The 13286-nt window shown below is 39.0% G+C and overlaps 1 protein-coding gene across 12 annotated transcripts in view; it reads right to left on the reverse strand.

The window, feature by feature from the left end:
• The window catches only part of LOC106090515 (formin-J), a 327305-nt gene that overhangs the window by 36830 nt on the left and 277189 nt on the right, over positions 1-13286 (reverse strand). For all 12 annotated transcript variants that reach the window (XM_059366827.1, XM_059366830.1, XM_059366829.1 and 9 more), the window contains one exon: positions 5094-9319. In XM_059366827.1, the coding sequence (XP_059222810.1) occupies positions 5094-9144 (4051 nt within the window). In that variant the 5' untranslated portion in view covers positions 9145-9319. The remainder of the gene's footprint in view (positions 1-5093; positions 9320-13286) is intronic.

Consider the following 13286-nt stretch of genomic DNA (forward strand, 5'->3'; position numbering starts at 1 on the left):
TTTCAAAACACTTGTTAATTATCTTGATAGTTTATTTTTGTTAATCCACTTGTGTTTTTCGACAGTTTTTTTTTATCAGAATTCACTAATAGAAGGTTAGGTCACTTGCGAAAACATAAAGTCGATAGGTCCTATGAACATCATTAAGGATGTCAAATCTGCCGATTGAAGACGTCATCCAATTGGAGAAAACATAAACAAATAATTAATGTAAAAAGAGAACAAGTTGACATCCTCAATGCCAAGCACAGCTAAAAATTAAAAAAATTGTATGTCGGCTGTTCGCTTGGTTTAACCTTGTTTAGTGAATCCTGAGTTTTTATGCTACCCCAATTCATGTTCCTTCAGTCTTAAGGTAGGTATTAAGTAAAGTTTTCACAAAACAATTTTACATTATTGTAGAAATCCTCAAAAAGGCAATTTTTTTCCTAAAAAAACATATTGGCAACACTCCCATCATATGTTTCACCACCTGCATTATTTTGGTAAATTGTGTTGTTTGTGTAGTGTTATTAAATAAAAACAAAAAATGAAAGAGCTATGTTTACTAAGAATTATTATTCATTTAAAAGAAAATGAAGGAAAGTGCAACGCGAATGTGTCGAAAGTTCCTTTTTTATCATGCTTGCCCAAATTGAAAAACTTTTCGTCCACGCTTTTAATGAATACGAAATTTCCACTCAATAAAGAACTTAGGGCGGGTTTCTCGTACAAAAAATAAAGTTCGTATTAGCTAACCGGAACACTATTTTATTCGAGGGGATAAACCTCCTGTTAACGAATTTTGTTTTCTCGTGCACTTTTAAGGTAATTTAAAAGATATGGCAACATTATGCAGCATTTAGAGTGTCGCGTACTCAAAAATTTGCACATACTTTTTAAGAGAGAGTGTAAGAGCGACAGAAATTTGAAGATTTTTGTAAATGAGAGGTTGCAAATTTCGGCTGGATGTTTTTTCCCCCTGAAGTTTCTTACTCATTTGCAAATTTTTATGGTCAAATTGTTACTGTATAAGTACGTAAACACACCGTTATATTATGCAGCAATCGATAAACAAAACACAGCTGTATTTATAGGAACGGAAAAGGCATAAACAGAATAAGCGCGTTGAGGAACGTCGCATTGAAAAATGCAACTCTAAGAACAAATGTTAAAAATGTAACTTCCAAAAGTTGAACAACTTTTAACTTTGACGACCAAAAACACTTTTTACGCGTCCGCGATGTGTACAGGGTTGCATTAACTGCAAAAAAAACCAAAGCTCATTCAGTTTTGGCCCTAAGTCACTAACCGACGCTCAACTGCCGGTTAAGGTTTGCCGTTAGGATAAGCAATAAGCAAGTATTCAGAAAACTAAATACCTTAAACCAAACGAAAATCGATACGATAAATTGAAACCGGGGGAGGAGGATGAGAAATCCGGCCTTAGTACCCCAAATGAAATTGTTTCAGAGATTTTTTATGGAGTTTTTCACTGTGAAAACTGATGTTAATGCCCACCTTTAGGCGACTCTTCGTAATGAAACAAAAGGAAACGTCAGATTTCTAATCGTATCTGTTGTCTTTGGCTGGTTGTAAATTCTCAGATGGTGAAAAAAGTGAACATTTGTAGCGGGTAATTAATGGCAAATATAAGTTCTACTAGCCGATTAATGGGATTTTTATATAAAAGCACGGAGTGATTAGTTTAAACAGCGAATTCCTTTCTTAATTGTAAGGCCTGAAGGTTATTCCATTTATTATACCCTCCACCATAGGATGTGTGTATACTATTTTCGTCATTCTATTTGTAACTCCTCGAAATATTCGTCCTAGACCCCTTAAGTATATATATTCTTGATCGTCATGACATTTTAAGTCGATCTAGCCATGCCCGTCCGTCTGTCTGTCGAAAGCACGCTAACTTTCGAAGGAGTAAATCTAGCCGCTTGAAATTTTGCACAAAGAAGTATTAGCGTATGTCGGTTGGGAATGTAAATGGGCTACATCGGTCCATGTTTTGATATAGCTGCCATAAAAACCGATCCTGGATCTTGACTTCTTGAGCCACTAGAGGGCGCAATTCTTACCCGATTTGGCTGAAATTTCGCTTGGATCGTTAGGATCTCTGCCTGCAGTATCGTTTTATTGTCAGGTAGTCTAAAACAGATATCAATCCCTGGGTTCTCAATGTAAACCTCCAGGCCCACTCTGATCTCTAGCTTTGCTCCATCCGTGTAATATGATATTCCAGATGGATATCCAAGTCTGTGCCGCTGGCAGCAGTGTCTCGCACTCGACTTCAAGTGTCGTCTCGATTATACCGCGATGGTATGACCTGCTCCATCCATCCATCTCGCATCGCCTTAAGTCTCATAGATATACAGTTGTTTATTAGCTCTAGGACAAGGAGTAAATATACACTTATAGTATACATACCAAGAATGTTTCATATTTGGATATTCCTGCCATATAAACCGATCCCAAAAATTAACCTATTAGGGTCATCCAATTTTCAGCAGATGCTTTCCCCCACATATGCTGGCGATATTTCAGATGATAAATACGGTTAAAATTCCACCAAATATATACACCAGGAATACAAGATTTTTCGAAAACTCACCATATTGTTATCCATTGACCATCAAACTTCCGGCTAATGTCTTTATTTTCTCATTTTCTGACGGCCAAAAATTTAAAACGAATATCATTGAAAACAAGGTGGTCTAGGAACTTGGCTCCAAATTTGGTTATGTGACTTGAGGGCTCATTCCAAAAAGCCTTTGAGTTCTATAGAACATGTCTGCCATAATCCAGAAATTGTTTTAAAATTTTTGTTTTTATTTTCAAAGCTCTAACATAGTCTCTCCAAGCTCCAAACGATATGTGCGTTACATATGTGCTATCACTTTCTGTATCCATAAGGCTTTGCTTATGTACGTTAAATATGAATAGAGCGCGCTCTAATCGATATGTATTCTCATATGTATTATATTTTTATACCCACCACCGTAGGATAGGGGATATACTCATTTAGTCATTCCGTTTGCAACACATCAAAATATCAATTTCCGACCCTACAGAGTATATATATTTCGGCGTCGTAAAATTCTAAGACGATTTGACGATGTCCGTGTGTCCGTCCGTCTGTTAGAATCACTCTAGAGCCTTCAAAAATTGAGATATTGAGCTGAAATTTGGCACAGATAAGTTTTTTTGATGCACGCAGGCTAAGTTCTTGAACGGGCCAAATCGGACCATATTTGGATATAGCTGCTATATAGACCGATTTTCCGATAAAGGGTCTAATGTCCATAAAAACTTTATTTTTCATTCGATTTTGCTGAAATTCTCAACAAATCATCTTGATGGCGAGATGGCTGATTGCACCATATGGTTTGTGGTTTTTGTACAAATGAGACCACTTGTTATTATTTAGCCATGAGTTGCTATCTTTGAAAATACATATGACAATCAGTGTAGCCACTCAAAAACATTATTTCGCACCAAAATTAAAGAAAAATCCTATTAAACCCAACCAAAACCTACCAAATGTTGTACAAACCAAAAAAGCAGTATATATATTTCTATAGCCACCACAGAACAGTTGGTCAATTTGTCATTCCGTTTGCAACACGTCGAATTAAACACACATTTTCAATCCTAAAAAGTAACCATCTTGGAATCACTTTACAGCCTATACAAATAACGGGCATAGTTTTAAGATGGCCATATCTATATATAGCACCCATATATACCGATCTCCCGTTAAGAATTCTTGATTTCATATGAACAACAATGGCAAATTTGCATAAAGTGATTTCTCGATTTAAGGTATTAAACCATTCGAATGAGTTGCATTGTACCCCTCCAGATCTGACCATATTTGTATATAGCTGCCATATAGCCCGATCTTCGGATTAAAGGAATTAATCGTACAAAAGCTAAATTGTTTACCCAAAATTCACGAAATTTCGAACAGATCCCTTGACACTCGTGCCAGTTAGCCATTTATCAACTGAATTTTGAAACAGTGAGACTTCTTGCAACAGTAATAGACTCATCGACGTCCGTGCCGAGTATGGTTCAGAATGGAAAATATTTCAATTTAGCTGCCATCATCAACAAATGCAGCATTATGGCCTTATAAAACGGGTATATTTTATTGACTTTAGCTAAATTTTTTTGAAGTGAAACAATTTCGAGTTTTTTCCCCGACGTGTTTTTTAGTTATTATCTTGGTATATGTATATATTGAAAAAACCTACCAAAATTTTCGGTCAGCCTACCAATAGGAAGAATCCTATCAATTTTGGTAGGAATCTACCTAAAACGGAAACACTGATGACAATACATATCGTGTGATGGCAACTTTACCAGTTTTTATGTTCCCCTCCCCACTAGCGGAGTATGGCAATGCTCAGTCATAATGTTAACACAAAGTGGCAATACTATTCGGCCACACTCACATAGACTTCCCAGCATGCATGCAAATGTATGTATTGAGCTGTACATGGTTGTATATTTTAGTAGTGTTGCCAGAAGAAATAGGGAAACCCACAATGTGACCGTTAATTTGAATTTAAAAATTTTAAAGGAGAGAGAGAGACAGATAGGAAAAACACAATTACGATTCGACCAATTTACTTTTGTTTTTATTGCGAAATTTTATTAAAGTAATATTTCGATAATGGTTTTCAGTTTTAAACCATCTATGACATAAATCTATTATACGTAATATTGTAGGTAAACTGGTTTTTGTAAAACCTCTGAGAAAAAATATGTATCTAAAACACAAACACATAAATATACAAACTATCTTAAAATCTAAAAGAGAAATAAAAATGCATCATGCTTATGTTTAGGAATATGGTTGGATATTCATTTTACTTGGTGTTCATTAGTCCAATTAATTTGAGAGTTAGTCAAGTTATACTTAGGATAAACTAGGCATAGCACTTGTTATTTGTTTTTAGATTCATTCATTTATTTGATTAGTAAGTAACGTGAAGTGGGGAGAAGGTGTTGTTTGAACTACTTTCTATTTTTGACCACTAAATGGGACATTTTCAGCCTGAAACTCCTTAACAGTGATGTTGATCTTTTTAACTCACCGGTTTTTTGGTCGTGCTGTTGTTGCTTCTCCATAATTCGCTGAACCTCACCGGCCTCAGAGCCACTTTCCCAATCGAATGCTGGACTTTGTCGAGCATTGGCCAAGGTTAACTCCTGAATTTGTGGCTGTTGTGGTTTCGTCTGTTGTATCTGGTGCATCGTTTGAGTGGGAGTTGGTTCCCTAATGAGAGGCGAAGGAGAATATTGGCGTTGTGCTGGAATGTTTTGTATGTGGGGCGAAAGTTGCGGATGCTGTAGTATAAGGGGTGTAGCACGATTTTGTAATAGCTGCTGCTGTTGTGGACCAGGCATCACATAAGACTGCTTAAGTGCGTAACGTGGACTAATCTGATCGGTTAATAGTCCCGCCTGCTGTTGTAGTCTCTGGTGCTGTGGGGTCCAATAGATTTGACTCACTTGTTGACTTGAGCGATCAAGTATCAATGGAGTACTACGGCCGTCGTGCAAACGGGGTCGTATCATCTGTGGATGTTGGGGCTGGCCTTGATGGATAAGGGGCTCTCTTACTGTAATATAACCATAACTAGCTCCCGGCATCGACTGGAGCTGATGTGGCCGAATGTATTGTGGTTGGGCATACAGCTCAGTTTGTGGGTAGGCTGCTATAAGTTGTGCAGGTTGTAGTTTTTCTCCATCCACCAGTATGTACTGGGTTGGGGCTGGCGAAAAGGCACTTTCGGGTCGTTGCAATGTACCTTGGCGTATGTAGACAGGTTTCAATTCTGTTGGAGCCGCCTCTCTTCGTATGAAATATTGGGTAGGTGGCGGAGCGGCCACCAAAGTCCTTTGGGGAATTTCATATAATTCCGATTGATTCGATTGCAGACTGCCTCTCTTAACGACATGGGCATAAATTGGTGAGTTCGTATTGGGATCGGTAACTATTTCTTGGGCTATGGGCACAAAGTGACCTGTAGCAGTTGCGGCTGCCGGTAGGCTGTGCATGCGCTGTGGTACTTGAGGAGCTGCATACATACGTGATGCAGGCCTTTGATGGGTCTCCACCGAAACGTACGAGACGGGCGAGAGATCTGTTCCAGTTGGCTGCTTCTCGTAAATGGCTTGCAATGGGACGGGGGCTTGATTGGTTGGAGTCTTATTGATCGACTTGCGGCAGAATTCTTTAATTTTCTGCAAAATTTCTTCGCGTGTCAGAAGACCTCCAATACGTCGGGTAGGTTGTTGTTGCTGCTGTTGCGAATTGTCTCCCTCAGCTTTGCGACGTAAAACCACCGGGGTCTCCGGAGTTTCACTTTCATAGCCTCCTCGGCGTGTCACATTATCCAAAACACTTTGAGAGCGTGGTACGGGACCATTGATAAGCTTAGAAGACGATTGCATGGTTTCTGGGGCCACCACTGGTTTGCCATCGATTATTTTTACTTGCCGATTATTGGAACGTATAATGCCGGAAAAGGTATTGCGTTGTGGTGAGCCTCTAGTGAAGGTGCTGGATTCGCCTGGAGCCAAGCGCACTTGGCTGCCTCCTGGCAAATGTTCATAAATATTTTCCAGTTTCTGTTCTGAATTAGAACTTTGCTGTTGTTGTTGAGAAGCATGTGGAGGAGACGTGGGGGTTTTTTGCTCTTCTTGTTGGGACTTTTGCTGCTGTTGTTGTTGTTGTTGTTGCTGTTGCAGTTTCTGTTGTTGCTGCATAACCCTATGGTATAGTTCTTTGTCAGTTTGCTCCTTTATAGCTCTCAGTTTTTCCCACTCCTGCTGGTCCACATAAACTCCCAGCTGTGACGCCTTCTTGGGAATGGAGGATATGGGAGAAATTGTTTTTGTGCTGAGACCATTGACCGTATGAGACTGCCTAATGGGTGTGGATGTTATAGGCGGGCCATCATTTACCGGAAATGTGGTTTCTTGTACATTCTCTCGAGATTTGGTGGTGATGGGAGCCAACAGGGCTTCTCCCGTCACACTATTTGATCTTTGTTGCTGGTTGCGGTTAATATTTCTCTTCAAAATCTCATTTCGATCCATGGACGAGGATCTGCCGAAAACTTGCTGTTTATCCGCTTGTTGGGTGGTTCGTTTCGGTATCATGCTTTGCCGATCCAGGGTTCGCCTAAAATTCGCATCATTCTTTGCAGGCTGTTCGCGGGCCAAAGTGTACAAATTGTTGTTGACATTTGTGGGACGCTCGCTAAGCACCATCTTTGGTGGTTCGTACTTAGTTATGCGATCTCTTGATAAGGTACGCCGTGGTGGCTTGGCTATAGTTTTTGCTTGCAACTCTTTCCTTCTTAAGCCAGGTGTTCCGGCTGGTTTAATATTTGCAAAATTCTGTGAATCATTTAAGTCGGGATTTTCGGCATTGGTCAAAGAACTTGAGATCGATAGCGGCACATCGTCACCACTGGCGTAACTTTTGCGGGACCTCTCCAATTGCTGCTTTAGTTCCAGGGCTTCGGCTGGACTCAGCAAATTTCCCGCCTTGGGTCTTCCATGGAAACTCTGACGCTCCAGTACAACACGTTTAATGGGCTTTAAGGAACCATTCTCATTGCTTGCTTCATAAAGAGGCTTGATTATAGGAACCGGTTCTTTGGGTGTCGTTTTTCGACGCGAAGCAAATATACTATTGGCCAATAGTCTCTGAAATACTGAAGGTTTGCGATTATTTCCGCCAGTGTCCACCGAATCGGTGCCATTGGAGGAAAATTGTATGCGCTCGGGTTCGGCTTTAAAGCTAATTTGTTTTAGGGGTGTGGATTGCTGCGGCTTGTTGCCATACAGCGGTTGGGCGCCGTTGGGTATTTTCTTGGGTATCAAGGTGAGTCCCTTTTTCTCCAAATATTCTTGAAATTCTTTCGATTTGATGGTGTTGGTAAATGTTCCGGGAGGCGGGGGTGAAGGTTCCCTACTCACACTACCATTTTCTTCATTTGGGGGCATTTTGTCGTCTGATTGGCGATTTCCAGCATTCATGTTATTATCATCACTTGACTCACTTTTAGTTAAAGGCTCTTCAATTTCGTCCAGGTCATCATCGGAGGATATATGCAATTTTTTAACTCTCTCATCGAATTTCTTGGCATTCTTGGTAACTTCCAAGGGGTTGTAAAGGCTATCCTCCAAATCTGTGCCGGTTTTAATTTTCAAATCCGATAGTTCTGGATAGTTGGGCTTGGAACATTTTTTGAATGTCAGCGTTGACGGCTTTGTGGGCTTATTTTCGTTTTGGCGATTTTTCAAATCCTTCAGACGTTCCCTTGGCTGGGGCTGCGGTGGCTGCTGTTGCTGTGGTACTATCCTCTTTGGTGGCTTTTTTAAAGCTAGTTCTCGTAGCTCTTCGAATTTCAAACGAGCTAATACTGTTGGATCATAGACAAAATAGGGATCTGGATTCTTGATGTAGGTCTTTACGTATTTTGACTGCTTTAGCACATCTTCTGTGGAGACAAACTCATCGGACGGTGATTTAATAATGCTGCCATTGCTTTTGCGATTATTCGCCTCGTTCTTGAGGCGCTCCCTTTCCTTCTCCTTTTCCCTTTCACGTTCCCTCAACTGTTGGGTAACGGTTTTTCGCACACTGAGCGTTGAGCGTTTGGCCGGCACCGGTGGTGGCGTTTTCTTGTCCTTTCTCTTGGCACTTCCTGCTCCGGCGATGGTGCCGTTTGCTAAATAACCATTACTCTTGAAGGGATTCTGTTGATCTACTATGGGTTCGCCTGTTATGAATTTTCGTATCTTTTCATCATTCGGATCGAACGAGACGGATTTTTTCAATTTTGATTTGGGCTTCTTTTCACATTCGCCCTCCTCTTCGGTTGTGGCGTTGTTAAGGGACTTTTCTGTTGTATCTGTATCACAGCTTTCGTCTAGAGAACCACGTAGGACGTGACAACCATTTTGTTTGAGATTATTCTGCGGCGATATGCGATTTGTGTCGAGCGATTCTAGTGAGGTGCTTTTTATGGGATCTTTAAATTTATTCGATAGATATTCGTTGCTACTGGTTTCTATGACTGTACATAAGGATTCGGTGCTAACATCATTACTAAGTGGTTCTGACATGTCGTCCGGCGGCTGCTGTTGCTGGCTACAGATCTAAAGTTGCAGTTGAGGGGCGATAGTTGGGTTTGAGAAGGGAGAATCGAAGAAAAATTGCGGTAGCGGGCAGCGATATTGGCTTGCATTGAATATTCTGGAATAATCCTTTGATTGTCAGTAGTTTTATATGACAGAGAAACTGTAAAGAAAGCAAATTGGAAAAAGGTCATAAATTAAAAACATTTTTTTTTTCAAATTAAATTCATAATAAAAGATTTTATTTGAAGTTGTAAGTAGATTTTTGAAATTACGCATCGAAATTGAATTTTAATTTAGCGAAATGACTAATCGATGTTTAAGAAAACTTACCCATGCCAAATCAAAAAGTACAATTGCACAGTGGTTTTAAAGAGAAAAAAAAATGCGGAAATAAGAGGATACTAGTTGCGTCATTACGTTCTTTCGAAGGAGTAAAGCTAGGTCGGTTGGGATTGAAAATGGTCCAAATTGGTCCATGTTTTGATATAGCTGCCATATAAACCCATCTCCCGATTTCACTTCTTGAGCATCTACAGGGTGCAATTCTTGTCCGATTTGCCTGAAATTTTGCACTTGGCGTTTTGTTATGACTTCCAACATTCGAGCCAAGTATGGTCCGAACGATTTATAACCCGATATAGCTCCCGTATAAACCTATATATCGATATGACGTCTGGAGTTTCTAAAGGAGGCAATTCTTATAGAAAAAAAATCCATATAATTTACTGCTTGACATCTCTTTATCATTTTTTAATTTCTGCCATTATATAGAAACCGTGCAAAGAACTTCGGCCCGGCCGAACTTAGATCTATTGATCTGAGCAATACAAGATGTTGTTTATATTTGTTAGCCCGTTTCTTTAATACTTGTTGTCAAAGACTTTTTATTTGATGAACCGAATGATATGATCCTTTTTGACTATGGCATTGTGTACCATTTACCAGATGTGGAAGTTATAAAGGGTGATTTTTTAGCTATAATCATTTTGGTAACATTGGTTTAAACAGCTCACGCACGTTGCGTGTTTTTTTTTACTGTCAAACATCTTCAGTTTGGTCTATGATTTAACCATAAATGGTCTTACAAACGAACAATGCTTGCAAATTATTGAATTCTATTATCAAAATGCGTGTTCTGTGGAGAAAGTTAATCGCGCGCATCTTCCATTGAGCGACGAAGCTCATTTTTGGCTCAATGGGTACGTAAATAAGCAGAATTGTCAATTTTGTAGTGAAGATCAGCCAGAAGCATTGCAAGAGCTACCAATGCATCCAGAAAAAGTCACAGTTCGGTGCGGTTTATGGGCTGGTGGCATCATTAGTCCGTGCTTCTTCAAAGATGATGCGAATCGTAACGTAACTGTGAATGGTGAGTGCTATGGTGAGATGATATCCAACTTTTATTTTGCCCAAAATCCAAGAACTTGACTTGCATGGTTTCAACAAGACGGTTCCACATGCCACACAGCATGCGTAATAATGGACTTATTGAAAGACGAGTTCGATAAACATTTTATTTCATGTTCGGGACCAGTCAATTGGACGCCTAGATTGTGCGATTTAAAGCCTTTAGACATTTTTTTGGGGCTATGTTAAAGCTCATGTCTATATGGATAAGCCCGCTTCAATTGACGCATTGAAAGACAACATCGAAGCATTTATTCGTGAGATACCGGCCGAAATGTTGGAAAGGGTATGCCAAAATTGGACTAAGTGAATGGATTTTGTAAACACGGAATTCCTAACTTAAAATTTTCTTTTTAGAGGTTACTTTCTGGTTTTTAGAGCGCACAACAAGCCGATTACTGGCTTAGGTGTATGTCCATAGTGTCATGGGGCGGATTAATATCTGCACCCTCTTTTCAACCTAACTTAACTTCATGCGTTTTTCTGAAGTCTATGTGTTTTTTTTTTGAAAAACTTTCCTTTTGCTCTTAAGAAATCTCCCTTTGTATATAATTTTTATAGAAAATGTTGTGGAATGTGATATTCACACACTCAGAGAAATTTGTTGGTAAATTAGCAAAAATGTTTGATATAACAACGGAAAGTCTGCTCAAAATAGGGTAGCAGTATATTTTGCTAAAACAGCAAATTAACAGCCCTAAATTTCATAAATAATTAAAAACAAGTAGAAGCGTGCCAAGTTCGGCCTGACCGAATCTTGTAAACCCTCCACCATAGATCGCATTTGTCAAGCTTTTGCCCGGTATCTCTTTATAGGCAAACATAGGATAACGGATAAAATTTGCCATGCTAATGAAGCTATATTAGCTTATGAACCGATTCAGGCCATACTTGGTTTAGAAGTTATTGAGCAAAATTTCAACCAAATCGGATAATAATAGGGAGATCGGTTTATATGGGGGCTATAACAGGTTATAAACCGAATTAGTCCACACTTGGCATAGTTTTTGGAAGACGAAACAAAACATTTCAAGCTAAATTTCAACTAAATCGGATAATTGTGCACTCTAGAGGCTCGAGAATTCAAGATCTCAGATCTGCTTATGTGACAGCTATATCAGGTTATGAACGGATTTAGACCATACTTGGCACAGTTGTTGGAAGTCATAACAAAACACTTCGAAGTCGTAACAAGACACTTCGCAAAATCTTTGCAACATAGGATGAGAATTGCACAATGTAAAGACTTAAGAAGTCAATACCCGACATCGGTTTATATGGCAGCTATATCAGATTATAAACCGATTAAAGCCAAACTTAGTTGTTGGGAGTCATAACAAAACGATACGTGCAACATTTCAGCCAAATTGGATAATAATTGCACACTCTAGAGGCTAAAGAAGTCAAGATCCGAGATCGGTTCATATGGCAGCTATGCCAAAATATAGACTTATTTGGCCCATTTACAGTCCCAACCGACATGCACTAATAACAAGTATTTGTGAAAAATTTCAAGCGCCTAGATTTACTCCTTCGAAAGTTAGCGTGCTTTCGACAGACAGCCGGACGGACGGACAGACAGAATTTCAGCCAAATCGGATAAGAATTGCACCCTCTTGAGACTCAAGAAATCAAGATCCGAGATCGGTTTATATGGCAGCTATACCAAAACATGAACCGATCTGGCCCACTTACAATCCTAACCGACCTGCACTAATAAGAAGTATTTGTGTAAAATTTCAAGCGCCTAGCTTTACATCTTCCAAAGTGAGCGTCCTCTCTACACGTCACAGACGATCAAGAATATATATACTTTGTTAGGTCGCAGATCAATATTTCGATGAGTTACAAACGGAATGATATTCAGATTATGATTTCGTCCTTAGACGGGGTAATTTCGAAGATAGGCTACATCGGATAATACATTAATATATCTTCCTTATAAACCGTTCTGCCAATTTCTGTGAATTTCTGCCGTAATCTGCAATCTCAGCTCAAATATTTTTATTCACAAGGAGAGCCGAAGATAGTATTGACGTTTATTGAACATTTTTTAATAGAAAGTTTTACATATGCTTAGAGTTTAAAAAACAAAAGTGCTGACTACTACTTCATGCCGAACTTAGAAACACCCTATTTGTATTTAGCAAATGCTTCAATAGACTTTTTTTTATCACAAAGTTAAAAAATTTTTACGCACTCCGATAAGGTAGTGGGCGACGAATGCGCATGCAACACTGTAGACCAGCGATGCGGTGGTGGGACGGCGAAATTCCTATGGAGAGATCCAGATCGTGAGAAGACGTGGCTACTTAAAGGAAGTCCACTGATAGAATATTGTTGGTACTTTGCCAATACCTGTATTATTTTGTTCGCGTCATTGGCAAAGATTTTGTAATACCATTTGGTATCAATTCAATACCAAACATGGGAGGCTTTTAAGAATTGATGGTGTGTTGTTGAGCTTTGTACATAAAATATTGTCGCCATTATTATATATTTGTTATTTTATTTTTTATTTCAATTATCATTTATTATTCAATATTTCGCCCATCCTTTGGTGGTCACTGTTGTCCCAAAGATGGGCGCATGCTTTAAGTTTTTTGTTTGTATCTTTGTTACTCAGCATTTCCATTTTCTTGAAAATGAGTTTGAATTTAAATAAATATTTGAACATAAATAATCTAAATAAAATTAGATTAATATTATTTTCAATTGTA

This window comes from Stomoxys calcitrans, chromosome 4 (assembly GCF_963082655.1).
Source record: "Stomoxys calcitrans chromosome 4, idStoCalc2.1, whole genome shotgun sequence".
In the NCBI taxonomy this organism is placed as follows: Eukaryota; Metazoa; Arthropoda; class Insecta; order Diptera; family Muscidae; genus Stomoxys; species Stomoxys calcitrans.